This window comes from Ctenopharyngodon idella, chromosome 24 (genome assembly GCF_019924925.1).
Source record: "Ctenopharyngodon idella isolate HZGC_01 chromosome 24, HZGC01, whole genome shotgun sequence".
NCBI classification, from domain to species: domain Eukaryota; kingdom Metazoa; phylum Chordata; class Actinopteri; order Cypriniformes; family Xenocyprididae; genus Ctenopharyngodon; species Ctenopharyngodon idella.
The window spans coordinates 27,625,465-27,653,285 of NC_067243.1; the positions used below are offsets into that span (position 1 = coordinate 27,625,465).

The 27,821-nt window shown below is 39.7% G+C and overlaps 4 protein-coding genes across 6 annotated transcripts in view; 2 read left to right on the forward strand and 2 right to left on the reverse strand.

The window, feature by feature from the left end:
• The window catches only part of LOC127506793 (transmembrane emp24 domain-containing protein 6-like), a 292,092-nt gene that overhangs the window by 258,501 nt on the left and 5,770 nt on the right, over positions 1-27,821 (forward strand). The window lies entirely within an intron of this gene.
• Positions 1-27,821, reverse strand: part of LOC127506776 (uncharacterized) — a 348,308-nt gene that overhangs the window by 249,110 nt on the left and 71,377 nt on the right. The gene's annotated exons all lie outside the window — the stretch shown is intronic.
• Positions 72-23,287, forward strand: LOC127506771 (uncharacterized). Of its 2 annotated transcripts, XM_051883598.1 has the most exons (5): positions 81-747; positions 5,595-5,771; positions 11,523-11,744; positions 16,554-16,767; positions 19,390-23,287. In XM_051883598.1, the coding sequence occupies exons 1-5, from the start codon at positions 289-291 to the stop codon at positions 19,566-19,568; spliced, it is 1,251 nt and encodes a 416-aa protein (XP_051739558.1). In that variant the 5' UTR covers positions 81-288; the 3' UTR covers positions 19,569-23,287. The 2 variants fall into 2 exon arrangements, with proteins under 2 accessions (XP_051739559.1, XP_051739558.1); XM_051883599.1 differs by lacking the exon at positions 5,595-5,771 and having other exon boundaries at positions 72-747.
• On the reverse strand, positions 23,050-26,670 carry LOC127506803 (peroxisomal coenzyme A diphosphatase NUDT7-like). The gene is made up of 3 exons (XM_051883633.1): positions 26,339-26,670; positions 24,473-24,631; positions 23,050-24,388 (listed from the first exon to the last, which is right to left on the reverse strand). The coding sequence occupies exons 1-3, from the start codon at positions 26,492-26,494 to the stop codon at positions 24,038-24,040; spliced, it is 666 nt and encodes a 221-aa protein (XP_051739593.1). The 5' UTR covers positions 26,495-26,670; the 3' UTR covers positions 23,050-24,037.

The window sequence follows — 27,821 nt, forward strand, 5'->3', positions numbered from 1 at the left end:
TCTTTTAAAATATTCAACACCCTTAAACTCTTTGTGTAATTCTCACACACACCGGCAGCAGGGGCTGAAATGAACTGCAGTGCGCTTAGAAAAGAAAACGCGCACTGATTTCTTCTGAAGGAGAGAGAGAGAGAGAGAGAGAGAGAGAGAGAGAGAGAGAGCTCGTGCAGGGAGTGCGTTCAGTGTTCACTTCACCTCCCACATGTAACGTGGCAGCCAGCGATGGCAAAGCTCCTCAACAAGTGAAGCGTATTGTCTTCACTCTTCAGCTCCTCGAAGAATCACGACATGATCGCGGTGAGCGCGGAGAGCCCCGTGGATCAGTACCGGACGCTGGCGTACGACACCGCGCTCAGTACTTTACTCGCTGTGCTGGTGTACGTGGTGCTGAAGGTGAGCCTGGACGGGATCCGCCAGTGGCGGGCTCGGATCTCGGTGCTGATCGTTGGCTCGGGTCCGATCGGGCTGACCGCGGCGCTGGTCGCTGTCCGCTCCGGTAAGGTGCTGAAGCTGACGCTGCTGGATGAGCGCTACCGGAGCGCGCTGCTCTGCAGACCGCAGCAGATCGCGCTGGACCCGCGCAGCGTGCGCTTCCTCCTGGACCTGGGGGTGGATTTCGACAACATGGAAGGCTGCTGGCACAACGAGCACTTCTTCACCAAAATCGGAGTGTTTCAGGAGTATTTGCTGAGCATCCTGGAGCAGAAGAAGCAAAAGGTTGACGTGAAAGTCCGTTTGGGAACAAAGGTAGGCTACGTGCGTTTCTCACTGCGTCGCTCGCAAAACAATCAGAACTACTTGTTAAAGTTAGTATATGATTATTTTAGTCGCTTTCTTTCCCTGTTCATATGTTCAAAATTACATTATGATGCATAAAATGCTGATATCTGTAATATAATATGGGGAGCGTGTCCTAGCTGGATATTAGACAATCTTAGATAAGCTATACCTGATTTGATCATACCAGGTGAAGGTGCTCCAGCTGGGTTTTGAACATGGTAGCTGGTTACCATCTAATGGTATCTATCAACCAGTTTGAACCATATGATCAGCTAGCTAATAAACCAGCCAGACAGACAAGGCATAAAAGCATTCATGCTGCGGTCAAACCCTGAGAAAACATAATGATATTGATGATTCAGAAATGCTTGATATATCAAAAAAATACTTGATTTGATTCTTTGATTCAAAAAATGCTTGATTTGTCAAAAAAACCTTTTTTTTTCTTTTTACCTTGTTTGAAAAAACTTATTGAAAATAATGATCATGATGCATACTTTATGTTTTAAAGGTGCAAGTAAAATATGTTATTACCAATGTTGGGCTAATTACTCAAAAAATGTAATTTATTACTTGTTACTAGTTACTCATTTCAAAAGTATTATTACTTTACTTATTACTTTCTGGCAACAGTAATTAGTTACACTACTAGTTATATTACTTTTCCTTCAGAAGTTTTATCTTCCCCATAAAATTCTTCTAAAATGTTACTAACAACATATTTCTGCCTCATCATTTGACCAAATTGCACATTGGATCGCAGTCAGAAGTTATTACAAACACTCAATGGTGATTGATAGTGACTTTTAAGTAAAAGTGTTGTATTGATCTCATTAATTGTGATGTGTAGCTTGAAGCTAGTTGTAGCTATAATTTCTCTGTTACCCATATATGATTATATTTCATGATTATTTTATCAGAAATCACATAAGTTCGTAATAAATAGTTTTTTTTTTCTCTCCAAAAAGATTTTTAATTATAGTAATATAATTTACATCGGCATCAGAGGGATGTGGTTGGGCAAGCCATGTAATGCCAGATTAAAGTAATGCCACAACTTACACAACAGTGTTCAGATAATCTTTTCTCCTGACAAAATCAATGTAATAGCAATATTTCCATCTGCTGAATGTAAGCTTTTCCATATTCCAAGCTTGCCTGCTGCACTGGTGACTTCATATGCCTGTGTGAGTCGTGAAAATTATGAAAATAAATCTAGGAATTATTGGATTGTTGGATTTCAAATCAGTAGGGGTTAAAGAATTAGTTCACTTTAAAATGAAAATTACCCCAAGCTCTACTCACCCTCAAGCCATCCTAGGTGTATATGTACACCTAGGATGGCTTGAGGGTGAGTAAAGCTTGGGCTAATTTTCATTTTAAAGTGAACTAATCCTTTAAGGCATCAAAAGTAACTGAGTAACGAGCTGTTTTATGGATAGTAACTGTAATATTATTACTGAAATCTTATTAGTAATTAGTTACACTCTCATGTCTTTTTTGTAACCTCACAAAAAAACAAAAACAAAAAACAAACAACAACACATGAACAAATAAATAGGTGCATGTTTCCACTGTCTTTAGAAACCACATCACATATCTGAAGTGCTTCCTGCAGTAGATTTGCTTGCTCATTCTGCTCAGAGACGCTTTCCTCACAGTTTAAACTCAGCAGACAGAGTCGAGTCAAAGCCAAAGAGCTCAATAAAGCTGCTATCCGCTTGCAGAAAAATGAGCTTCACCAGTTAAAATCTGTCTCCCGGAAACAAGTTTTCTGCTCACAGATTTGGCTCCTTGCATTTTCTCAGAAATGTTATCTGTTTATGTAGAGCAGATATTGCCTCAGGAATAAGCCAATGCATTTCCATCACCACCAGAGGAAATTAGACAGCATTTTTAGAAAATTAATATGATGGTCGTTTTTTCATTAAACATGCATTTAGTGCCAGCTAACTAACTGTCATGTGACTGTCATATAATTTACAGGTAATTATGTTTAACAGGTATTAATAAAGCTATAGATAGCGATTCTCTTGTGATCTTTTTTTGTTCTCTTTTGCTTCTATTTCGGTCTTTCGTCAAGGCCAGCAGTGTTTTATAGTTTGCTATAAAGTGTTCTTTCTTTTCTGGGTTGCTGCATGCTGAAAGCTATTTATTTTCAGTCAAGACAGAGGTTCGTTTGGGATAGTTTGGGCATCTTATCTTGACAGTGTGCGTATGAGGGCCAAGCTATTTGTCACTGAACCAAAGATTTTTTGGAGGAAATCGATATCTTTTGGTATTTATTCTGCTGAGATACTGAAGTGTTGTACCCATCTATATAGCATACTAGTGTATTACCTATACTATTTCATATGCAGTATGGAGTATGCAGTGATCAAAACATTTGACAAAAGTGCACACTTTAATGCACTAGCCATCCCACAATGCAATGCACTCACATTTGATATCACACATCACATATGATAAAAACAGAAGCTCAAACATGTGACACGTGGCAACCAATGAGGTTTGATATAGCGTGACGCACGCATGAGCTTCTGTATGTGAATGTTTGTGTGCCGATTATTGTTTAGATGTGAATAAATGCCTAAATTAAATCTGTTAATCATACAAAGTAATTGTATCTCTTCATAAGACTTGGATTAAACTGACTGATTCATTTTTTTGGATCTTCTAAGTTCTGTTTACCTGCTAGACTTTCAATAGAGGCTGGGACAGACACATTTAAAGGAACACTCCACTTTTTTTGAAAATAGGCTCATTTTCCAACTCCCCTAGAGTTAAACAGTTGAGTTTTACCGTTTCGAATCCATTCAGCCGATCTCCGGGTCTGGCGGTACCACTTTTAGCATAGCTTAGCATAGTTCATTGAACCTGATTAGACCGTTAGCATCTCGCTCAAAAATGATCAAAGAGTTTCGATATTTTTCCTATTTAAAACTTGACACTTCTGTAGTTACATCGTGTACTAAGACTGATGGAAAATGAAAAGTTGCGATTTTCTAGGCCAATATGGCTAGGAACTATACTCTCATTCTGGCGTAATAATCTTCTTCACATGTGTTTTGATCCGGAGATTCTGTACACTTCCAGAAGATGCGTAATAGCACCCCCTACCTTATAACAGTAAAAACACAGATTTCCATACTATTCTGTGAATGGCAGGGAAAGAGTTAAAAATATTAATTAAAAATATCTTAATTTGTGTTTTGAAGATTAGCCAAAATCTTATAGGTTTGGAACGACATGAAGGTGAGAAAATTAAGACAGTTTTCATTTCTGGGTAATTTTACCTGTAATCTAATTAAAAGTACAAAATAACCACTTTTATTTCCAAAATTATAACTGGATGCCACTCAGTGATTCAAACATACAACATTATGAATGTGTAACATAGTAGCTTTGAAATGTTTCTTGTTGCATATTGTGCACCATTTAACAAGCAATATGTTTTAAAGTGTTCCAGTTTGAGTAAATGGATTTCTCTGGCCAGTCTATTTATGCCACGTCTCTGATGTATCTAGACACGCAGACAAGCTCACATCCAATAAACCAAAGCAGACTTGAGTTTCATTTCATTTACAGCTATTCTGGGTGACAAGCTGTCAGTCTGGTTTAACAAAACTGTCCTGCTTTTTAGAGAAGAACAAACCATCAATGACAAATAAAAGTCTTTAGTTGTCATGCAAATCAACAATTGATGCTCTTACGCAGTTTAAACGTGGGTTATTGAGGAGAATTGTGCTGTTATAAAGATAAAAAACTAAATTTTATAGAATACAACTTAATACAACTTATTACAACAAAACTCATTTTGTGTATATTTAAATACACTTTTTTAATTGATTCACTATTCAGGCAACACTGGATGAGTTGCATGTATTTGATCAAAAAGAACCGGCTCATAAGAGCCATTTGTTCAAGATCTGAAGAACACTGTGCGTGTTGATCGTTTTGATTTATCATAAGAGTCATTCGTTTGGAAATCCTGACTACTGGATGCACTGTATGTTCACTAGAAAGAACTGGTTCAGAGTCATTTGTTTGGGAATGGGACCGTAGTGGCTGTGCTGTATGTTTTTGATTCACTCAGAATCAGACTTCTCTGTGCACGTTGAATGTTTCATTTAAAACAAGCGTCTCTTTAGAGTCATTTGTTCAGGAAACCGATTAAACTGGTTGCACTGTTTGTTTTATGATTCCTCTGTAATAATTCGCTAATAAGAGTAATTCGTTCACAAACCTGACTTTATTGAACATACTGTATGTATTTGATTCACTTAAACCACCAAATTCACAAAGAGACATACATTCGGGAATTGCTGTATGTTATGAATCAATAAAAATATCAGACTCATAAGAGGCATTTATCCAGAAATCTGACTACTGGCTGTATGTTTTGATTCACTAAAAAGAACTGGTTCAGAGTCATTCTCGTCTAGGAAATTAGAATCTACTAGCCATGCTGTAGGTTTACACTGTGTGCTTTAAATGTTTTTGTTTAATTTATAACGACTACTAAGAGCCATTTTGTTCAGGAATCTGATTAGACTATGGGCACGCTATTTGTTTGATGATTCAACTGAAGGAACTGGTTCATCAAGAGTTATCAAATCAAACTGTATGCTAATTCACTAAAAACAACTGGTATAGAGTCATTTGTTAGGGAATTAGAGCGTACTGGTGGTGCTGTATGTTTTTGATTCACATAACAGAACCGGCTCATGAGTGTCATTCATTCAGGGAAACTGAACTGGTTGTGCTGGATGTTTTTGATTCCGTATTGCCAAGCTAAAGGTTTTCCTCTGTAGTTTAGTGAAGAGTACCTGAGGAAGATGTCCAGGGCAGAATGGCCGCGGGTGATCGTCGTTGCTGACGGCTCGTGCGGAGACTCCTGCTCTGTGCTGGGCATCAGCTCTGATTACATCGTTGAATCATGCCGCGCTTACGGGGCCAATGCCACTATAGAGAGACTGGACCAGAGACAGGTGAGTTACACACAGCCTTAAGCAGGCTCACATGCAGGGCTTTTAAATATCATCACACAAAGAACATTTTATTGTTATTTGACAAAAAAAAAAAAAAAAATACAGTGCACATGCATTTTTCTTCCTTACTCTTTAAAGGGGACCTATTATGCAAAATCCACTTTTACATGATGTTTGAACATAAATTTGTGTCGGCAGTATGTGTACACAACCACCCTATAATGGTAAAAGTCCACCCATTCTTTTTTTACATCCCCATAAATCATAAGCAGTGACTCAGAATAAGCAGTTTGCAGTTTCTATGCAATTTGATGTTACATTGTTTAGGCCCCACCCATGACCCTGAGGGAGCTGTACACAGTCCACCATGTTTATCTCCTGCCAGAGCATTTAACAGCAGCATTCAAGTAAGACATGTATTCTTATTTAAGTTACTAAAGTTATTTAATCAAGAGCAGTGAGTGATTTTCTGTTCCCTATTGATATAGTTCACTCGTATTGCGTCGTAACAGATGCTATAGGAACACTCCCGCCGAAACGTTCGGAGCTACCCGCATATATAAGCTGGCCAATCTCCACTGTAGGCTTCAGTGTCTTTCTCCTTCAGTGCGAAGACCTTCTCCTTGCTCCTTGATAAGACTGAAGAAGAAGCCTTTTCGCAGCAGAATGAGCTGATTCAGTGGTGCCCTGCAAGCAAGCTGATGCTCTGCAGTAGGCTGATATGTCACTGGCGGCTTCTGATGCAGAGGATTGCTCGGGCTCAGTGGATGACTCCGACCCCTGCCGTCTAAGAATCTGAGCGACACCAGGGCTGGTATGGATATCGAACTCACCTGTATCCTCTCAAAGGCCATGGCCTGCCTGGTTGTATTAGAGCGCCACCTGTGGCTAAATCTAAGGGAGATTAAGGACTCAGACAAGACTGCATTCCTTGACTCCCTAGTGTCCCCCACTTTTCTCTTTGGCTTGCAGGCAATGCGCCACTTCCTGCACAAGCGCCGACTCAGCATCCTGTGAAGCTCGCACCATCGACCACTCAGCCCAAGCCAGAGCTTGAGCTCCGACAGCGCTTCCGCTTCCTAAGCTCCAGGGTCCCCATCCTAAGATAGCGCTCATGTTCACGCACCCATGCAACTTAATGCTGTTATGGTGAACAAAATAAAAAAACAGATTAAAAGAAAGAGCACTTTTCCTCTTCCCTATACTACAAGCACCAGTCTTCTGCCTCAGCACAACGGCCTGTCACCCAAAACGCTTGCCACCCGGGCTTAGGTATTGGGAGCCATCCCCAGATTATCGAGCTGGGTTCTTAACACAATCAAAAGAGGCTTCTTTGTTCGATTTGCTAGCAGGCCCCCACTCTTCAGGGGCGCAATCTGCAGGTGTGGAGCAAAGTGCCGCACGTCCTCCGTTCCGAAGTAATGAATTTACTGGTGAAAGGAGCACCAGCAAACAGTTCCACCAGCCCACATCGAGTCAGAAGAAGAAGAATGGTAGCCTCAGGCCCATCCTCAATCTCAGGCATCTTTGGACTGTCTGTGGCCCCGTGCACTTTTACGAAGTGCATGGATGTAGCCCTCTCCCCTCTGAGACAGAAGGGAGTGCGCATTCTGAATTACCTAGACGACTGGCTGTATTGGCCCAGCTGGAGGCTGAGTTGAACACTTACAGGTCCCTGCTTCTCAGCCATATATAATGCCTGGGTCTCAGGATCAACCTAGCCAAGAGCTCGTTTTCTCCCAGCCAGCGAATATCCTTCCTGAGAGCAGTTCTCGGTTTGGCCCAAACGCGGGCCTGGCTCATGCCAGAGTGCACGCTAGCGATTCAACAGCTCGCAGCGTCATTCAGAGTCAGGGTTTCACTCCCTCTCAGAATCTTTCAGAGGACACTTGGCCTAATGGCGGCAGCATCATCAGTTGTTCTGCTGGGCCTGCTACACATGTGGCCCCTGCAATATTAGCTGAAACCCCGTGTTCCAGCCCACGCTTGGCATCTCGGACGCCTCCATATCAAAGTAGACAATGGCTGTGTCTTGGCCCTGGCTCCTTGGAAGGACCCTCATCTGTATTGGGCAAGTACAGACCTGGGGTTGGTCTCCAGAAAGAAGGTGGTCTTGACAGATGCCTCCAACATGGGTTGGGGTGCTCTTTGCGAGGGCAGACCGACAACCGGCTCCTAGTCGAGCATGGAGAGGCAGCAGCATATCAACTGCCTAGAAATGCTGGCAGTTTTTCTGGCTCTCAAAACCTTCCTACCAGACCTCAAAGGGCACCATGTCCTAGTCTGCTCAGACAACATAGCGGTGGTGTCCTACCTAAACCACCAAAGTGGACTCAGATCGAGGCCTCTATATTAACTGTTGAGATGCTTCTTCTTATGGGCACAATGCAAGCTGCACTCGCTCAGAGCGGCGCACGTGCTGGGCAGACTGAACCAGGGGGCAAACATGCTGTCCCAGTGCAATGTGTTCTCAGGGGAATGTTCAAACAATCTGAAGTATATTCGGGAGGGCAGAAGTTGACTCACTGCCCAATATTTTTTTTGAAGGACAGGGGCATGCTGGCTCACGAGTGGCACAGCCTTCTCCGTATGCATTTCACCCAGTCACGCTGCTCCCTCAGGTCATCAGATGAATCAGGGAGGATAGACGCGCAGTCCTTCTGGTTGCCCCTCTCTGGGGGAACCAGTCATGACTCCCCGGGATGATGCAGCTGCTGGCAGCAGCTCTCTGGCCAATTCCCCTGAGGAAGGACCTCCTTTCCCAGCTGAAGGGAATGATTTGGCACCCCCAACCCGAGTTGTCGGACCTCCATGTTTGGCCCCTCGACAGCAGCCTACGAGGCTCCCCACGAGGGTATTAAGCACTATTTCAGAGGATAGAGTCCTGTCTACCAGACTCCTCTAGGCTATTAAGTGGTCTGTCTTCTCTGACTGGTGTGCAGTATGGAATGAAGACCCTGCATCCTGTGACGTTTCACTGGTGCTGTCTTTTCAGCAGGAGCTGCTGGACAAGAGGTACCTTCCCCATGGTATCAATGTCAAAATTGTGGCAAGTGAAAATGCTGAATGGCTAGTAACTTTGGAAAACCACTAGCCACAGTGGCTGGTGAGCAATAAAGTTAATGTCAAGCCCTGCACAGATCTAATATACACATGCAATTTCTCTACTTGCTGTTTACGTTTACAGACATAACTTACTGCGTTTATGTGGACTTTGTGTGTTTTTGACATAATCTTGTGAGTATTTGACAGTTTAAGTGCAATAAGATGTGGAAGAGAACTTAGTTTAATACTCACAAGATGCCCCGTCAAACAGCCTGACATGCTTTGGATGTGTGCACATTAGGAAAACTGTATATCAGAAATTTAGGCTTTAAAACGCAGATAAATTTTCATGATGAAGAAGAACTGCAATGTCACGTAAGTGTGATTGCAATAGAGATGATAATCAAAATGAAAAACAGATGTTTTGTTTGATTTTTGTTTGATTTTTTTGTCAGAGTATTTGAGGCACAAGCTGTACAGGCTCCACCTTCTTCAGAAAAGTGGGGTGGGGAGCAGCAGCTCATTTGCATTTAAAGACACATGCATGAAAACAGCATGCTTTTTCTTTCACTGAAATATGGGCATTTACAACATGGTATAATAACCATGGGAGCTGAAACTTCACAGGCACATTCTGGGGACACCTGAGACTTATATTACATCTTGAAAAAAAGGGACACAATAAGACCTATTTAAATCATTATACCATATCACGTCATTATATCTCAGTAGCAACCTTTTTCCCCTTCTCGGGCTGTTATTCTCCGAAATCTCTCATTGTGTTCTTGAATTTAAATGTAGTCCGAGCGGTTTGTGGTCATGAGGTCATCGGGGTCCTACTGGGCTGATTCACTTTATGAATATGGGTGAGGAAATTAAGCCACTATGAATAATAATAGAGTCTATTTCTGCCAGCAGTGATGCAGGTGAGCCAGAGAGACGCTGCCAGCATACAGCATTAACTGCATGTGTTATAAGTAACAGTGATTCTGTCTGTATTTTGACTGTTTTTTACACAGGTTTAGAATGACAGTTTGTATAATTGATTTTTTTCTCTCTCACTTTAGTTAATGTGCTTTGTGTTTGAACAGATGGTGTAGAAGGTGTAGCTAATGCAGATAACCAAGGTCAGCTCGTGTCCCCTGACAGGCTGTTTTGTTAGTCTGTGTTATGTATACAGTATTTCATCAAACAAGCTTTAGCAACCTTGATAAGGTTCAGAGATAAGCAGGGTTTCAGTCTAATTAGTGCAACCGAAACTTGGCTCTGGATATTGATGATTCACAACCATTGACCATGATTTCCATGACCATATTTCACTCTTTCTATGAACTTTAAAGTCTATGAAATCAAAACTGACAATTCTTGTTTTTTATGGAATATTGCAGTATTATAAATGATTTTGCTAAATTCATGCGCTTGTAATCTTGAATCAAAATAAACTCCTCTCCCTCTTGCAGCGACATCTCTTCTCTGATGGCAAGGGCAGGGCAACCTGTCACTCACATGAGATCCACCAATAGCAAACCACAACCATCCAATCAATTTCCCACGGACAAAATCAATCCCCGCCCTGCATTTGTTCTTGTTCCAGAAGCCGTTTCACTCATACGTCACAAAAGGGAAGAAAAGAATAGCACAACTTCCCTTTCATGCTGACTTTTAACAAATACAAAGACATTTTTTAACGGTCAGCAATTCTGGAGAGAAATAGCACAGACACCGGAAAAATATTAAACTTTCTAGTGTGCATGTGTCGAGCATCTGTGCTTGCGTATACTTAAAATTAAGTATACTTTGAAAGGCTGTGCATTCGCTGTATGGTAGCATATGCATATAAATGAAGAATTAAACAGGCCATCCTAGCAGGCATGCAACCTATACATTCAATGTTAAAATGTGGTTGAAATAATGTTGAAAAAACATTGAAAACAACATTGGTTGTGAAAAGGTTAACAAAATTTAGCAGTGATTCAAATGTTGAAAATTGATCCATGACATTGATTAAAACATTAAAATGGGGGCCGGGATTTTTGCTGCTGTGCTTTTAAGAAATTACTTCTTCGTATATGAAATGAGAATCTTTTAAATGTTTTTTTTTTTCCTCAACTGATTCTACACATTTATCTAAACTAAGTTCAAAACAAGACAATTAATACAGCAATCTGAATTTGTAATCGTCATTTCCCCCGTATTGTACGTTTTTAATTGATCTCGTACAAATTACATACATAACTATCTCAAAATAAAAGGCTCTTGCTTGAGTTTAGGAATATTCAGCAGTGAGCGAATATCTGTTCAGACAGGAGACAAATGAGAAATCCTTAAAGGCCAGAACATGACCTGGCTGGATTGTACTGTACTGATGTTTCTGCCAGCATTATTGAATTGTTTCAGAAAATAGTGCCTGCTGGGAGATTTTGCCCCCCATTAGAAATCTGTTTAGTCCAATCAAATTTCCTGTCCTCATTTCATCAGAGTAAAAGATCACCAATTTTGGCCCAGATGGAATAGAACACGCAATTCAGCTTTTTACTCTGCAGTAATTAGTGTGTCAATCATAGAGAATGAATAATGTAACAAATATTTCAATATATCAAGGATGACTTGTAAATATATATGTACTGTATATATGTAATGTTTTAAATGTGAACATTTTTAAATGTTAATTATAAAATAATGATTTGGTCTGATTCTGTTTTATAGGTTCCTACACCAGAGATCCGTGCACATAGTTTGTACTTTGACCTGTCGGCATATGGGATCGACACCGCAAAGGAACCGCGCAACTCCTGCCAGCCTGCAGCCAAACCCGGATTCCACCTGAAGATATACGGAACCTTCCGGAACCGCTGCATGGCTCTGGCCTGCACTTCAGAAGCAGACTCCAAAATGATGCATTTCTTGCGCCACACAGCCAACTCTTCAGTAAGACATCACAATCCCGGCATGCATCTGTTTGACAACTTCATCTGTTTTTAGGTTCAGGGAATTCTATGCATTCTCAAAATCCTCCTCAGCTGAACCTTCTGGTTGAAATAATGTCAGTTGGTGTTTCAAACAATGTTTAATGCCAAATAGCTGTAAAAAGGTTCACAAAATACTTATATTAAAAGTTGTATATACCCACATTATTTTTGCTTTACCTGCATATTACATTTGTATAAAGCAATATATAATATAAATAGCAAATCTAGACTGCGTAATTATATCGTTTATATGCGTTTATATCATCACAAAAATGTTGTGTAATATCGCACACCTCTCTATATAAGGATAGATATATATTATATACACCTTTATCTACATACATACAGTACACTCACAAAAAACACTCGTCCTGCTTGCCACAACAATATATACTATATAGCAAATCACAACTGCCTGATTTTATTTTTGTCGTAAAATGTAACTATATTGTCGCATGGCTCTTTATATAAAGTTGGATATATACAATAAGTATGTCCAACTGTATCCAGATACATACAGTATGTTTACTTGCATATGCCGATATATACCATCAGGGCTGAAGCTAGGGAATTCTGGGCCCCCTGAAAAAACACTGATGTGGGCCCCCACCGCCCTCCACTCATAACATATATCAGTATAAGATATGGGCATATCTGGCACAATGTAAACTAATAGGATTTTCTATAACAAAATAACAAAACAGACAAATAAATAAATGCAAATAAAGGTTTTATTGGACATCGGCAAAAACGATATAAATATTTATATAAATTTATATACAATGTTTTATAAATATTACATCAACACAAAGGCATTAGGAGATTAATACAGTAACTTCATATGAAGCATTGTTTAAAGTCATCAAGCAATTATTCAAGAAAAACTAATAAAATAAAAACAAAACACATGAAATTAATAAAATAATAAAATGAACTTTTTTTTAGTAGGCCTACCAACAATATAATATAAAATGTCTTTCTAGTCAGTCTGGTGTTTAACAGCCGAGGTAAACATTCAGATAAAAAAAAAAAAAAAAAAAAGGGCAATTGTAAAATAAAACCTCTTAAATTTCTTATTGTCATTTTCGAAGAAGATAATATATGCTACAGCATTATATATATATATATATATTTTTTTTTAAAGAGATACAGCTAATAAATGTATCCATTAAAAGCAGTGAATTGTATTCACGTTTTCTTGACAGTATTGTTATCTTAAACATTTCACATCAGCAGCGGGCAGGTCTGTGATCCTTGTGACAAAAGCGCAAAAAGACGGTGATTGGAGCGCGTAATTGTTTGGGCGGTACATGCTGGTATACAGTAATGAGATGTACAGTACCGGCAGGAGGGCGGCAGATTTTGTCATATACCTTTGAAAATAATTAACGGCACGGCATCCCATCACATTAACATCCCTACAGTGCACTAACCTGTCTTGTTAAAGAATGTTTTGATAGATTGATTAAGCAGTTCTCCTGGCCTCCCTCTCCATGACATTACTGGTACCCAGATTTTTCCCTCAATGTAACTTTTTCTTACTTTTACTGTTATTGGAGCAGCCTCAACTCTGATTGGTTCTGTTCACTATAGCTGGGGTGGGACTTGTGATTTTATTGGGTCCCTCTGTGTTTGTCGCTCACTGAGCTGAAATAATTCATAACCATCGGACTAAACCATTTTTAAGGAGGCGAGAGAGAGGAGATATTTGGAAAACTTCTTTAAATTGCATGTTTTTGAGCTTTTCATTCAACTCTCAGGCATATAAATATATGTACTATAATGATTCATAATTGTAGGGGAATATATAGCATAACTACTATATTTAGTGGGCCCCCTCCATTCACCAGCTAGAGTGCCCATGATCTCCACCAGTGGGCACTCCTCCTAACTGACTTGCTTTCCCATCATGAACTTCAATTCCCTTAACCCATATGGTATGCATCATGTTCTGGGGGCCATGGAGCCTGAACCACCACAGTTTCCAGCACATTCAGGTCTGATGAATGCTAGTCCAGTGATCTCAGTGCTTCCCAGTCCAGTGGTCCCAAGACCAACACCTCTTCATAACATAGCCGTCACTCCAGAGCCTCTCCACAACATGGATACCACGCCAGAGTCTCCAGCCATTATGGACACAATGACAGAGTCTCCAGCCGTCATGGACGCCATGCCGGAGTCTCCAGCTGTCATTGATGCCACGCCAGAGTTCCCGGTCGTCATGAACTTTGCACCTGAAGCTACCAAGGCAGTCCCTAGGCATTTAAGACTGGCTTCCAGTTTGGCATGAACTTCCTCTTTGCTCCGACATGACCACAGAGGTTGTCAGTGTACTCTGTGCTTGTCCTGACATGACCATGGAGGTCATCCCCGAGTTTCCTGTCTGCCCTGATGTGACCACAGAGGGCGTCCCCGGACTTCCTGTCTGCACTGACACGACCACAGAGGTCGTCCATGTACTTGCTGTCTGCCCTGACATAACCACAGAGGTCATCCATGTACTTGCTGTCTGCCCTGACACAACCACGGACGTCGTCTTTGAACTGCCTGTCCGCCCAGACACGACCATGGAGGTTGTCCCTGAACTGCCTGTCTGCCCTGACACTACCACGGAGGTCATCCCTGAACGGCCTGTCTGCCTAGATATGACCACGGAGGTCATTCCTGAGTTTCCTCTCCACCTAGAGCTTCCTTTCTGCCTAGATATTACCACAGAGGTCATCTCTGAGTTTCCTGTCTGCCTAGATCTTCTTATCTGGCTAGATACAACCACGAAGTTCACCCTTGAACTCCCTGCCTGTGTCGTCTCGCCCAGAGATGCTGTTCTAAGTTCCAGAGTCTCGCCCAAAGAGACCACGACTAAAGACTTTGATTTCTTTGTCAAAGACATTACTGCTGGATGTCCTGCCTGCCCTGTTATGGCCACAGAGGCCATTACTGAGCTCTCTGCATGTTTTGACATGGCCCCAGAGGCCAACCCTAACCTCTTTGTGCTTTTTGTTCCAATCTTGTCTGCTCTGCTGTGGTGGTCTTCTTTTCCACCGTGGGGGTCTTCAGTCCTGTCTGCTCTTCTCTGGTGGTCTTCAACTTCGCTGAGGTGGTCATCTACTCTGCCGTGGGGAACTTCAGGCCTGTCTACTCTGCTTTGGTGGTCTACAGTTCTGCCTGATCTGCCCTGGTGGTCTTCTGCTCCACAGTGGTGATCACCAGCTCTACCTGCTCTACTGTGGTGGTCCTCAGCTGCGCCTTGGTGGTCTTCAGCCCTGCTAGCACCAATGTGGTGGTCTTCTGCTCCGCCGTGGGGATCTTCATGACCCATCCTCTTTGCAGTGGTGGTCTTCTGCTCTGCTGTAGGGATCTTCAGACCCGTCCACTCTGCTGTGGTGGTCTTCTGCTCCACAGTGGGGATCTTCAGACCCGTATGCTCTGCTGTGGTGGTCTTCTGCTCCGCCACAGGATCTTCAGGCCTGTCTGCTCTGCTTTGGTGGTCATCTGCTCCACCGTGGGGGTCTTCAGTACTGTCTACTCTGCTATGGTGGTTGTCTGCTCCACCGTGGGGGTCTTCAGCTCTGCTGAGATGGTCTTCAGCCCCTTCAGCTCTGCCCTGGTCATTTACGCTGCCTACTCTGTCCTGGTCACCTGCTCTGTCTCCCATAATCTCCACCAGAGGACACTTCTTCTGACTCCCTTGCTTTCCCATCATGAACTTCAATTTCCATAACCCGGACTCATTATGTTTGATTACTTCCAACTGTTTCTCATTATCTTGTTAATGTCTGCCTATTTAAGCCCTGTTTTCACTCATTCTTTGCAAAGTCTTGTAAGTGTCACATTGCATTTCTGATCGCTCTCCCTCTGGTTACGTATATTTTGTTTTTGACTTTCTGCCTGGTTTCCCAGATTTCCCTGTGTTTTTCTGCCCTGTTGTCTTGTTTGATTTTCTGCCCTCTTATTTGACCTATTGCCTGTTTTATGGATTATGATTCTGAATTGCCCTAATAAAGCTGCATTTGGATCTTCAACCCAAGTCTCAGAGCAGTTGTGATAGTACGTATCGCAAAATGTAACTATATAATCGCACAGCTCAAATCTTCTAAATGTGACTATAAAGCATTAAGATATTATAAACATTAACATCATGATTTTTTGTAAAGCTGTTTAAATTTGATCAAATAAATTTGACTTGACTTTACTTATAAATCAATATTACAATTTGTAAAAGTTGCAACAGGATCTGTTGAAATCTATAATACATTGTATGTATCAGCCATCAATTCACCAAAACACAAATTGCCATGAAAGAATGTTCAAGATTTGTCAGTGTTGGCAATACTCCGGTCCAATATTGGTGTACAATAATCAAACAAATACAACTAGTTATGAAATTATCCAGCAGGGGCTAGTAAAACCTTGAGCCATTGGTGCCACAATTCTAGCTCTGCTTTTGCTTTATTTGGAAAGCTTCATTAATGAATAAAAAGATAAAAAGCATAAACACAGATAAGAAAATAACAAAAATATGTGAGCGGTTGAAAAAGAAAACAATAAGAGACAAGATGTATCAGGGCACAGTCATCACAGGATATGTAATTCATGAAGACACATGCTGTTACCTAGTTACAGCCACAATGTGTGTGCTTGTGTGAGTGTGTGTGTGTGTGAGAAAGTGTGTGTGTGTGTGTGTGTGAGTCTGTGAGTCTAAAGCATGTAGAGAGGGAGATTAAATGAATCACCTGATCTCTAATGACTTACCTCTCTGTTCACTCAGATCATGAAGAACATCTTCCACCAGTCGTTCAATGCGTACAAGACTGACATTGAGCCTCGTCTGAGTGAACTAACGCTGCACCACATGCAGTGCAGTCGCAAGCTGTTCGAGATCATGCTGTCATACAGACGTGTCAGCGCTGCTTACATCGAAGGAGATAATGTGGCTGTGACTGTGGAAGGAGAAGCTGCAAGAGTGCTGAACTTTGACACGGGTGAGAATAGCAGCATTTGAACATGACCTGAATGCAAAGAAAGTTACTTTCTTATACTTGTGTTTATGAATAGTCATATTTATAACTTTCATTACTTACAAATTTAGCTGGAAAAAAGAGAAAGAAACAAAAAGAAAGAAAAAATCATCTGGTCTTTAGCAGGTCTTAAATTTAAGTAAATACAACCTCAGATGAACAACAACACATGACATATCACACCGTGTCATTATTTATTTAACAAAAATAAAGCCTAAATTGAAAAGCCATGTGTGACAAACTAAGGACACCCTATGATTCAGTTGCTTGTAGAGCCACTTTTAGCAGCAATAACTTTAAGTAATCATTTTCTGTATGACTCTGGAGAAATTTTGGCTCTCTTTTTTACAACATTGCTTCAATTCATTGAGGTTTGTGGGCATTTGTTTATGCACAGCTCTTTGAAGGAGCCACAGCATTTCAGTCAGGATGAGGTTTGGACTTTGACTGGGTCATTGAAACACCTCGATTCTTGTCTTTTTCAGCCATTCTGTTGTAGATTTGCTGATGACCTTCAGATCATTGTCCTGTTACATGACCAATTTAAGCCAAGCTTTAGCTGTCAGACAAATAGTTTCACATGTGATTCTAGAATACTTTGGTATACAGAGGAGTTCATGGTCAACTCAATGACTGAAGGTTCCTGCAGGTCCTGTGGCTACAAAACAAGCCAAAAATCATCACCCCTGCACCAGCGTGATGGACAGTCGGTATGAGATGTTTGTGCTGATATGCTGTGTTTAGGTTTCTGTGCATTATGGCCAAACATATCCACTTTGGTCTCGTTTGTTCAAAGGACATTGTTCCAGAAGTCTTGTTGGTTTGTTCAGATTCAACTTTGCAAACCTAAGCCGTGCTGCTGTGTTCTTTTTAGAGAGAAGAAGTTTTCTCCTGGAAACACTTCCAAACATACCATACTTGTCCCGTCTTTTTCTAATTGTACTGCCATGAACTTTAACATGTTAACTGAGGCCTGTAGAGTCTGAGATAGAGTTCTTGGGTGTTTTGCAATTTCTCTGAGCATCTGATCTTGGGGTGAATTTGCTGGGCGTCTGTTTTGAATGTCTTCCTCTTGTGAATAATCTTCCTCACTGTAGAATGACAGACTTCAAATTGTTTGGAAATGGCCTTGTAACCCTTCTCAGATTGATAGCAGCAACAGTTGCTTCTCTAAGATAATTTCTGAAGTCTTTTCTCCTTATAATTGTGTTAACACACACCTGAAGACTCCAGACCAGCAAATTGCCAAAACTTCTGCTTTTATAGAGGTGATCACACTTGATGATGATCAATTAATCAAAGACATTTGATTAGCAACGTCTGACTGATACTTACCCTCTTCATTCATAAGGAAACAATAAGGGTGTCCTTAGTTTGTCACCCATGGCTTTTCCATTTTGGCCTAGTTTTTGTTAAATAAATAACGTCACGGTGTAATATGTCATGTGTTGTTGTTCATCTTAGGTTGTATTTACCTAATTTTAAGACCTGTCAAGGACCAGATGATTTTTTATTATGTCCTGATACGGAAAACCATAGAATTCAATAGGGAGTCCTTCTTTTTCACATGCAATTTGTAATGCAAAAAATAAAATAAGAATAAAAAATAAGAATAAGCTTTTAAAAATATATATAGAAAAACGTTATTTAAAAGTGTTTTTCATTGGAATATGAGCAAAATCACATAATTTTTTTTATTGTACCTAAATTTTGCTATAAGAGAAAATGCATAAAATGCAAATGTTATGCTGATATTTGCCCCTTAAAAAATGTAAAATTGTTTTGATATTATACTTTTTTTAGTTAATAATAATATTACATTTAGTACAGTTCAATTTACAATAGGGCTAGAACAACACATTGACGTAATCAATTACGTTGATTACGCATTTGTTGATGTTCACCCCTAATCCCGTCATGTTTCGCACAAAACAAAACTCTAGAGCAGATGCTAATGGCTAGTGTGCAGCGCCACTTAATACGGTTGTGTTCATACAGCAATTTGTTTAGAAGTGTGACAATCCCATTTTATAACAGAACTAATTTCACAAGCTTCATCAGTATTTCAGTTTTGTCCTTGTCAAGCATAATAGTTTAATCTCCTTTGGGAAAAATCATCTTTTTTAAAATTATATATTGTACTTCGCAAAAAGCACAGGAAAATTGACTATAATGTGATGTAATGCACTTTTATGTGCAATCCAACATCATTATGAGATTTTTTTTGCACTGATCTTCAACCCCATATCATTTTTGATGTAACGACACAAACCGGAGACAGAAAAATTACATGGGTTATTCATATTTTTTTTTTAAGTGAATTTATGTGATTTATTACAAGGCACACCAAAACTAGGTGATACTGTTACAGGGTTGAAATGATTTTGACTTAACTATAAATATGAATTGGAAAAATAACACAAAAAACAAAGTGATAAAATAAATAAAATAAATGAGAAAGCTAACATTTTCAATGAAGCCAAAATATTATTTCAATTGTAACATTCCCTTTCAGATTATATCTGATTGTATATTTGACACTATTTGTCTGTAATCTATTATATGAATATGTCTTTGTTGATTAAGGTTGTGGTGTGAACCTGGGCATGAGAGGCCTGGAGTCACTGGGGATGTTCATCTACAGAACCGCCACGGCTCTGGACCAGAACGATGTGTTCGAGGCGCTCTCGGCCAAAATCCAGCACTCCAGACACGTGGCAGAGACCTTCAGGAAAAGCGGACTGGCCTCGGCCATGTTTGAATGACCCTGCGTATGTTTGTACGACAGCCAAAGTGTGTGTGTGTGTATTTTGAGGGAAGTTATAAACAAAATTGCTTACATATAATGATCAATATTGAGATAGTTTGGGAATGTTCAATATTCACTGCACATTGCAGGCAAGTTTATGTATTTGCATTTAATTTGTGAAAAATAAGGTTTATTGGTGTAATATGGAAGCTTGTTTCTGCCAGAGACTAAAAATTAAAAAGGTAATTGCGACTTTTTATTCCACAATTCTAATTTTTTTTTTTTTTTTTTTAAATTTTCCCACAATTCCCCACAATTCTATTTTTTCTCAGAATTGTGAATGTATATCTCATAATTCTAACTTTTTTTTTCCTATTCAATTGCGACTTTATACATCACAATTCTGTGAGATAAAGTCACAATTACCTTTTTTTTTTATTCCGTGGTGGAACATCTTGTTGCGTATGCAACCTGGTTCCCTGAGAAGGGAAACTTCGGCGCTACCTCTTGGTGTTGACACTATGGGGAACGCCCTCGGACTGACCGGTGTCTGACCCTGACTATAGTAAAGGTAATCTCCGGAGACCCATTATGGACAGCAACCTCCAAAACTGTGCCTAAGTGGGCAACAGATTAGAGGGACGGCATTTTCCAGACAATCTACAATGGCGACTTTAGCCGTCCTGGTTTTCCTTCTCAGAATGCCTCTGAGTGATCACCTCCCTGAGGTCTTGCTTCCTCTTCTTTGCAGAACCGCCACTTCTGCCCCCTACTCATACACAAGCATGGACAGCCATGCTGTCTTTCTGACCCTGTCTCCAGGTTTTTCCAGGGGATGGGACAGAAGGTTTAGAAGAGGAAGTGGAGGGTTCAGGAGGTTATTCAAACCTTTGCGGGATGTGCTTCCTGAAGGCAGCTGTCTGCACTCTCACCTCCCTGAAAATCCTCACCACTGCCTCAACAGAGGTGGCAAAGAGTCCAGAGGGCGAGATCAGGGTTTGATTCCTGACAGATTAAGTCACAAGTGCCTCTCTGTGACCACCATCGCTGTCATCGAACGACTGATGGCCGTGACCGTCTGCTTGGTGGCCCAGAGAGCAAAGTCTGTGTTCTAGAGTAGTTCAGCAGCCGCCTCAGGTGACAATCCCTGCCCCTAGTCCCTAAGCAGGTTGGCTTGGTATGCCTGCAACAGCAGCCTGACCCACTGCCACATATACCTTACCTACAATATGCGAGGTGGTCTGACATGGCTTTGATGGAGACCGAAGCCCTCAACGAGGATAGCTATTCAGTGCCTCTTCCTCAAGGGCATCTTCACATACCCTCCATGTTTGTATGTGTGCCCAGTATGGGTTCTTCCAGGATCTCTCCACCTCAGTGTGAAGGTCCGGAAGGCTCATGGGGGAGGGGTGATCATGGCCCGCCAGGAAGAGCTCGTCCAATCGACTGTCAGCGACTTCCCGCTTCTCACAATCCCAAGTCAAATTCAACTTAAATGTGGTGCGAGCCATTACGTCAAGCAACTTCCCACATGCGGGGCTGACAGGGGAAGTAGGCTTAGTAATTTCACTGTCATGCCCTACTCCCACCACATCTAGCTCCTCAGAGCTAGACGTCGACAGCATCATGCACTCTGCTAGTTCAGAAGAAACTGCAGAGTGGGCTTCCGAATCCAGCAGATCACCTGAAATGGCAATATGACATTGGGAAATGGACACTCCCCTCCCGAACTCCTCTGCCAGCTGAACGAGGCCGCGTGCCGTAGGACCTGAACCACGGGTTGCAGATGCTCCTCTTCCCTCGAGAAAAGGGACAAGCGTGAGTGGAACTTCTTCACTGAAAACTTTTCGAAGTGAGCGCATTCAGCTCCCTCGAGAACTAACACAAAGCTTGTGCATGTCCTCTGGTGTCATAAAGCGAGGAGACAGAAGAACACACTTCCTGAAAATCTTCTTCTCCATTGCCATGCGCTACAAACAAATGTCTCCTGAAGATAACCAAGCTGATGACGTGCAACTTGGGTGCCTTTTTATGTGCACAGGCACTCCGCATGTGACGTCATGGACTGCATGTTTACAGATGCTCAGGCACCGGTCACTCTGAGGGCGTTCCCCATAGCGTCAACAACAAGCACAATGTCAAAGTTCCACTTCGAAAGGGAAACAAGCTCCCATAATGTGATGTAATAGTAAAATTGGTACATTTTTGTTTTGTGAGTGGATCAAACACCTTGACAAAATAAGAACTGGAGACCAATCCTGCCTAGAATGACCACAGTCCAAAAGAAAACTTCACTAAAGATAGTAATCTCAAAAAATATTTGGACACTTCTAAAAGTATAAAAGCCACTGCGTTAGATAACAAACTCTCACATTTAGTGCAGTGTTGGACTTAAAGGGATAGTTCACCCAAAAATGAAAATTACCCCATGATTTACTCACCCTCAAGCCATCCTAGGTGTATATGACTTTCTTCTTTCAGACGAACATGATCTGAGTTATATCAAATAATGTCCTGGCTCTTCCAAACTTTATAATGGCAGTAAATAAGAGGATGAAGCCCCAAAAAAGTGCAACCATCCATCATAGAAGATAACCACACGGCTCCGGGGGTAAATAAAAGCCTTCTGAAGCAAAGCGATGCATTTGTGTAAGAAAAATATCCCTATTTAAAACTAGTGGAACTAGCTTCCGGCAGATGGCCGTACACACATCAACTTGCGCCAAAAGAGTAAGCCCTGACGCGATGTAGGAGTAGTGTAAGCTTAGACGCCTCTCGCGGTTCAAACAAATAGGGCTGGGCAAAATCCTCTCACATTTCTCTTTAAAATTTCAGAGATCTAATTCGTGACCGGTGTTTTGTTTTGCGCTCTCCTCTGTGCTTCCACGTTCGTCAATACATCATGCGTGGGGTCAGAGTTCACTCTTTCGCCATAATTCGATGGTTATGGCCCTTTGTTGGATGCTAGTTATTTTAGTTTTTAAAGTTTTAAATATGGATATTTTTCTTACACAAATGCATCTTTTCGCTTCAGAAGGCCTTTATTAACCCCGCAGAGCTGTATGAATATCTTTTATGATGGATGGTTGCACTTTTTTGGGCTTCAAAATATCATCCTCTATTCTCTGCCATTATAAAGCTAGGACATTATTTAATATAACTCCGATTGTATTCGTCTTAAAGAATAAAGTCATATACACCTAGGATGGCTTGAAGGTGAGTAAATCATGGGGTAATTTTTATTTTTGGGTGAACTCACCCTTTAATCTCTCTTTAATCTCCCTTTAAGCTCATGGGTCACCAACACTGAGCAGATGATCTGTACTTGAGGCCAGTTTGAAGAAGTGCAGTCTTTCTCAAAGAACTTCAGTGCCTGTGAGTTTGGACACATCGGTTCAGTCGATGAAGCTCGCTGTTGACGTCAATCATACTCTTCTACAGGACAGACATGTTTATGATATCATTTGCTTCACTATGAAACAGATACTAGGCAAAAATAAGTAGGTACTAGCAGTAGTTTTTAATGGTGGGACAGTGCCACAAACAGACAGAATCACTGGAATGACATAAAAACACATTGATCAACAATCAAACAAAAGGAATGACTCGTCAGATCAGTAGAAACGAAGTGCCTGCCAGAAATTACAAGCACCACATTTTACATTTAGTTCGATAAGATTACATATAAACTATTTATTTTGTAATATTTGTTAATAAAATAAAGTGTTTGCCTTATGATTCTGTGCATTATTTCTCATTCAAGTATATACTTTTTTATTTGAAGTCTTTCATTTTTTTTTATATTAGTGAAATAGAATAGTAAAACACTTTAATGTGATTATATTTCTAATAAAATAATGTTTGTTATTTATTTTAAAATCTAAGATGCTCAGGCTCAATGTATGGCACAAGTACGTTTGCTCAGGCGAGTATGACCTCTAGTGGACAAAAGCCTAATGTGAAGATTTCGCAAACTTGGATTTGTGAGGGGGAAAAAAAAATGTAAAATTAAAATAAATAAATTTTAAAGTAAAATCAAATAAATAGGCTTGGTTTAAAAGAAAAAAAAAAGATTTGTTTACTTGTCATGTGACCATTTACTGACATCTGAGAACTGTAAATATGAATGTGAGGTGTTATTTTAGTATTATTTATATACTGTTATAGTATTTCTTATTATTTTGAATTATATTTTAATTTTAAATTTAAGTTTAAGAAATTTTGTTACATGCTTTTGCCATTTTTAGTAGTTTTTTTAGTTTTAGTAGTACTTTAGCCTTTAGCCTAGTTTATTTCAGTTAGTTGTCAGGGCAACAACTTTAATTTTCATTTAAAGCTTTGTAATGCTGCATGTAATACTGATCTTTTCAGTTTTATATATATATATATATATATATATATATATATATACACATTATTATTGAAGAATATCCAAACTTGCTCTTCAGTAGATATACAGCTGAATCTGAATCTGATATGTGTCTTTCATAACTTATTCAGTCTGCGATTAAGAACGCTTTTAAACTCAGAAACTGGATCTTTCAAGTCGAAGCCAACCTCAAACTCTGGCTTCTTTCCGAGGGCAAGAACAGCAACTGTTATGGCCAAAGTGGCTGTCAGACCCCAGATCATATGAATGTTGCCTGTCCGGGGGTCCGTGTACATGAAACTATGGATGGGGCTGAAGATGCTGGACACAGGACAGCAGGAATGATCAGCCTCTTTAGTAAAGAACTCCAGTGGAAGAGTGAAGACCTCGCTGACTTCATCTGCATTCGGATGGGCTTCGAAGGAGCTCTCGATGAAAGCCACGACCGGAGTGATCAGAAGACCGGCCTGTGGAAAGGGTTTAAGCCATTATAGTTGACCACAAATTAAAATAAAAATGATCATTTTAAAATTTCAGAAATGTCAGTGAACCTTGTTTAGGATGGGGAACAGTTTGCAGATGACCTCCACTGTGTGTGAAGGAAGGCCGATCTCCTCCTGAGCTTCTCTCAGTGCCGTGTGTGTTTCATCTGTGTCGCCGGACTCTGACTTTCCTCCAGGGAAACACACTTCGCCTGCGTGATGCTTGAGCTGAGAGAGTCGAGAGGATTTATCAAGAACACTCCCTCGTGACAGAAGAGCACTTAAGAGGACTTATTATACAAATAATAGACTTAGACTGAGTTTCTGTTTTCAGACACTTAACTCTTAAAGGGTTAGTTCACCCAAAAATGAAAATTAAGTAATTTATTACTCACCCTCATGTCGTTCCACACCCGTAAGACCTTCGTTCATCTTTGGAACACAAATTAAAATATTTTTAATAAAATCTGATGGCTCAGTGAGGCCGGCATCGCCAGCAATAACACTCCCTTTTTAAAAGCCCAGAAAGCTACTAAAAACATATTTAAAACAGTTCATGTGACTACAGTGGTTCAACTTTAATATTATAAAGCGACGAGAATACTTTTTGTGCGCCAAAATAACAAAACAGCGACTTTATTCCAAAATATCTAGTGATAGGTGATTTCAAAACACTGCTTCATGAAGCTTTGAAGCCTAACATATCATTTGTTTGGAATCAGTGGTTCGGAGCGTGTATCAAACTGCCAAAGTCACGTGAACTATTGAAGTTTCAAAACACTTATGATGTAACGAAGTCTCGTTTACTGAAATCTTGTGATTTTGGCGCTCTGAACCACTGATTTGAAACAAATGATTCGTTAAGCTTCATGAAGCAGTGTTTTGAAAGCGCCCATCACTAGATATTGTGGAATAAAGTCGCTATTTTGTTATTTTTGGCGCACAAAAAGTATTTTCTTCACTTTATAATATTAAGGTTGAACCACTGTAGTCACATGAACTGTTTTAAATATGTTTTTAGTAGCTTTCTGGGCTTTTAAAAAGGGAGTGTTATTGCTGGCGATGCAGGCCTCACTGAGCCATCAGATTTTATTAAAAATATCTTAATTTGTGTTCTGAAGATGAACGAAGGTCTTACGGGTGTGGAACGACATGAGGGTGATTAATTAATGAGAGAAATTTCATTTTTGGGTGAACTAACTCTTTAAGTGCAATTAAATGAAAATGTATTAGTATAATTTTATATTAAATGCAATTAGCTGAACTTTAGAGTGCTTTTTTGTCCCACTTAAGTGCGACTTAAAAACATCTGTATATGTAATTTCATAATTACTTCTATCGTCTTTGAAATATGGTTAAAGTTTAACGCTGAATGTACTTCTATTTCTACTGAAACTTGTTTGTCAGGTATTTAAATACATATGTAATTACACATTTGTAATGATGGAGCTGAAATTTAGCAGGCTACATTTAATATACAGTAAGTTTAAAAGTAACATCGAATAACAGTTCCAATTATTATCATGTCTTGAATGTTCTTCAGTGTGTTCGTCAACACATTCAAATAAGTGTACTTATTTAAAGCAGGAAAACAGATAATTAAATGAATACATAAATTAATTAAAATGTACTTTATAGTTAAACTTTTAATTTGACATTATTACAAAGTGTAGTTTTTAAAAGTTACTTCATTATTATCTGCAAGTACATTTTTTATATTTACTTTTAAGATTTTAAGTACACTACAAGTGCACATCAATACAATAAGCACACTTATTTTCAGAAGGGTATTAATGGCATTAATTAATGAGATTAGTATGTTTTTATTCTAAACACTTTTTTGCTTTAAGACACAGTAGCATTTGCATTTATCTTTGTGAAATACATCTAGAAGAATTCAGAAGAGACCTAAAAAAACAAACATCAGCTTCTTACATTGACTGACCGAACGGTCAGTAACACATGCAGCTGTCCGTCTCTCAGCAGCAGAGGAATCAGCACTGAAGCTTTAGGAACGGCAGGTAAATGGGAAAACTCGTCGCCACTATCGTATTTCTTTAATGACCTGATAGTTTTCTCCTTGAGATCCATCGCGGAATATAAGCACCCGTCAGAAGACTTTCACTTTACGCTTCCGCTTATCTTAGTGCTTCCCATAATGCTCCTCTGGGCTCTTGGTTCACCTTTAGCTCAGTGTGTGAAAACGTTGCTAGATAACAGACAGAAATAGAACAAGCAGTTAGACGAGTTCTTGGTGTTCACACAATGGGCGGGGATAAGCGACTCGGAAGTCGTCTCTAATTGGTCAGAGAAGTTCGCGTCATTTAAAGTGACAGTGTGGCGGAAGATTATTAGTTACGGGATCCTAGTGTTTATCCATGACTTTTTTCCCGTGGAAGATACATGCTAAACAAACAAACAAACAAACAAACAAACAAATAAATTAATAATAAAAAAAAGAAGAAAAAAAGAAAAAGAAAAGGGAAAATCAACTATAACTGAGAATGACATTCTTTTGTCAATAGACCTGTCTATTGAAATTTGATTTGCGTGTAAAGAGGCTGTGTGGAACAATCAGAACAAACTTGAATTGTTTTTATATGATTAGACCGTATATATCTCTAAAAGCAGCTAAGTTATACATGCATGTCTTCTCACATTTATCTTATTGTGTGACTGTCTGGATTCAGGTCTCTCAACTGACTATCAAACCTGTTAGATCTCTTTATTTATAAACAAACACTAAACATTCTGGACAAGAAACCAATTAGATAGAATCATTGTAATATTTTACAAAAAAAATATAGTTTGCTTAGTTTTGAAAATTGTATACATTTGTCTCTCATTAACATGGTTTTTAAATGTGTAAATAATCTTGCTCCAGATATACCAATTAATATTAAAACAGAGTAGTAAGGGGATCACTACAAGAGGTGCAACTAATCAGAATTGCACAGTACCGAAGAGAAAAAGTAAATTTGCATAATCCACATGTTCAGTTCAAGGTACACTGCTTTGGAAGAGCCTGTCAGCTGAACTGAAAATGCAAACAGAGTTGAATATTTTTCAAAGAAATCGAGAAAAAAAAATAAAAAAAAATGGTTCAAACAAAAGCAGGTTTGTGACCACTGATGGTCATACATAGGTCGTACTTTTATTATTGTTATATATATATATATATATATTTTTTTTTTTACTGTTTTCTTATTTTTTGTGTGTGATTACTGTTTTATTGTTGTTAAAAAAGTCTAACCAGAGAATGGGGCTGCAAATTAGCATTTGGCTAGAAGCCTGTATTTGGAGCATTGGCTGCTTGAAATTGTAGCAGTTATACTGCATTGTCCCTGTTAAAAAAAACTAATAAATAAATAAATAAACAATCTAAATAAAATTGGCTGAGATGTATAAACTTAAAGTC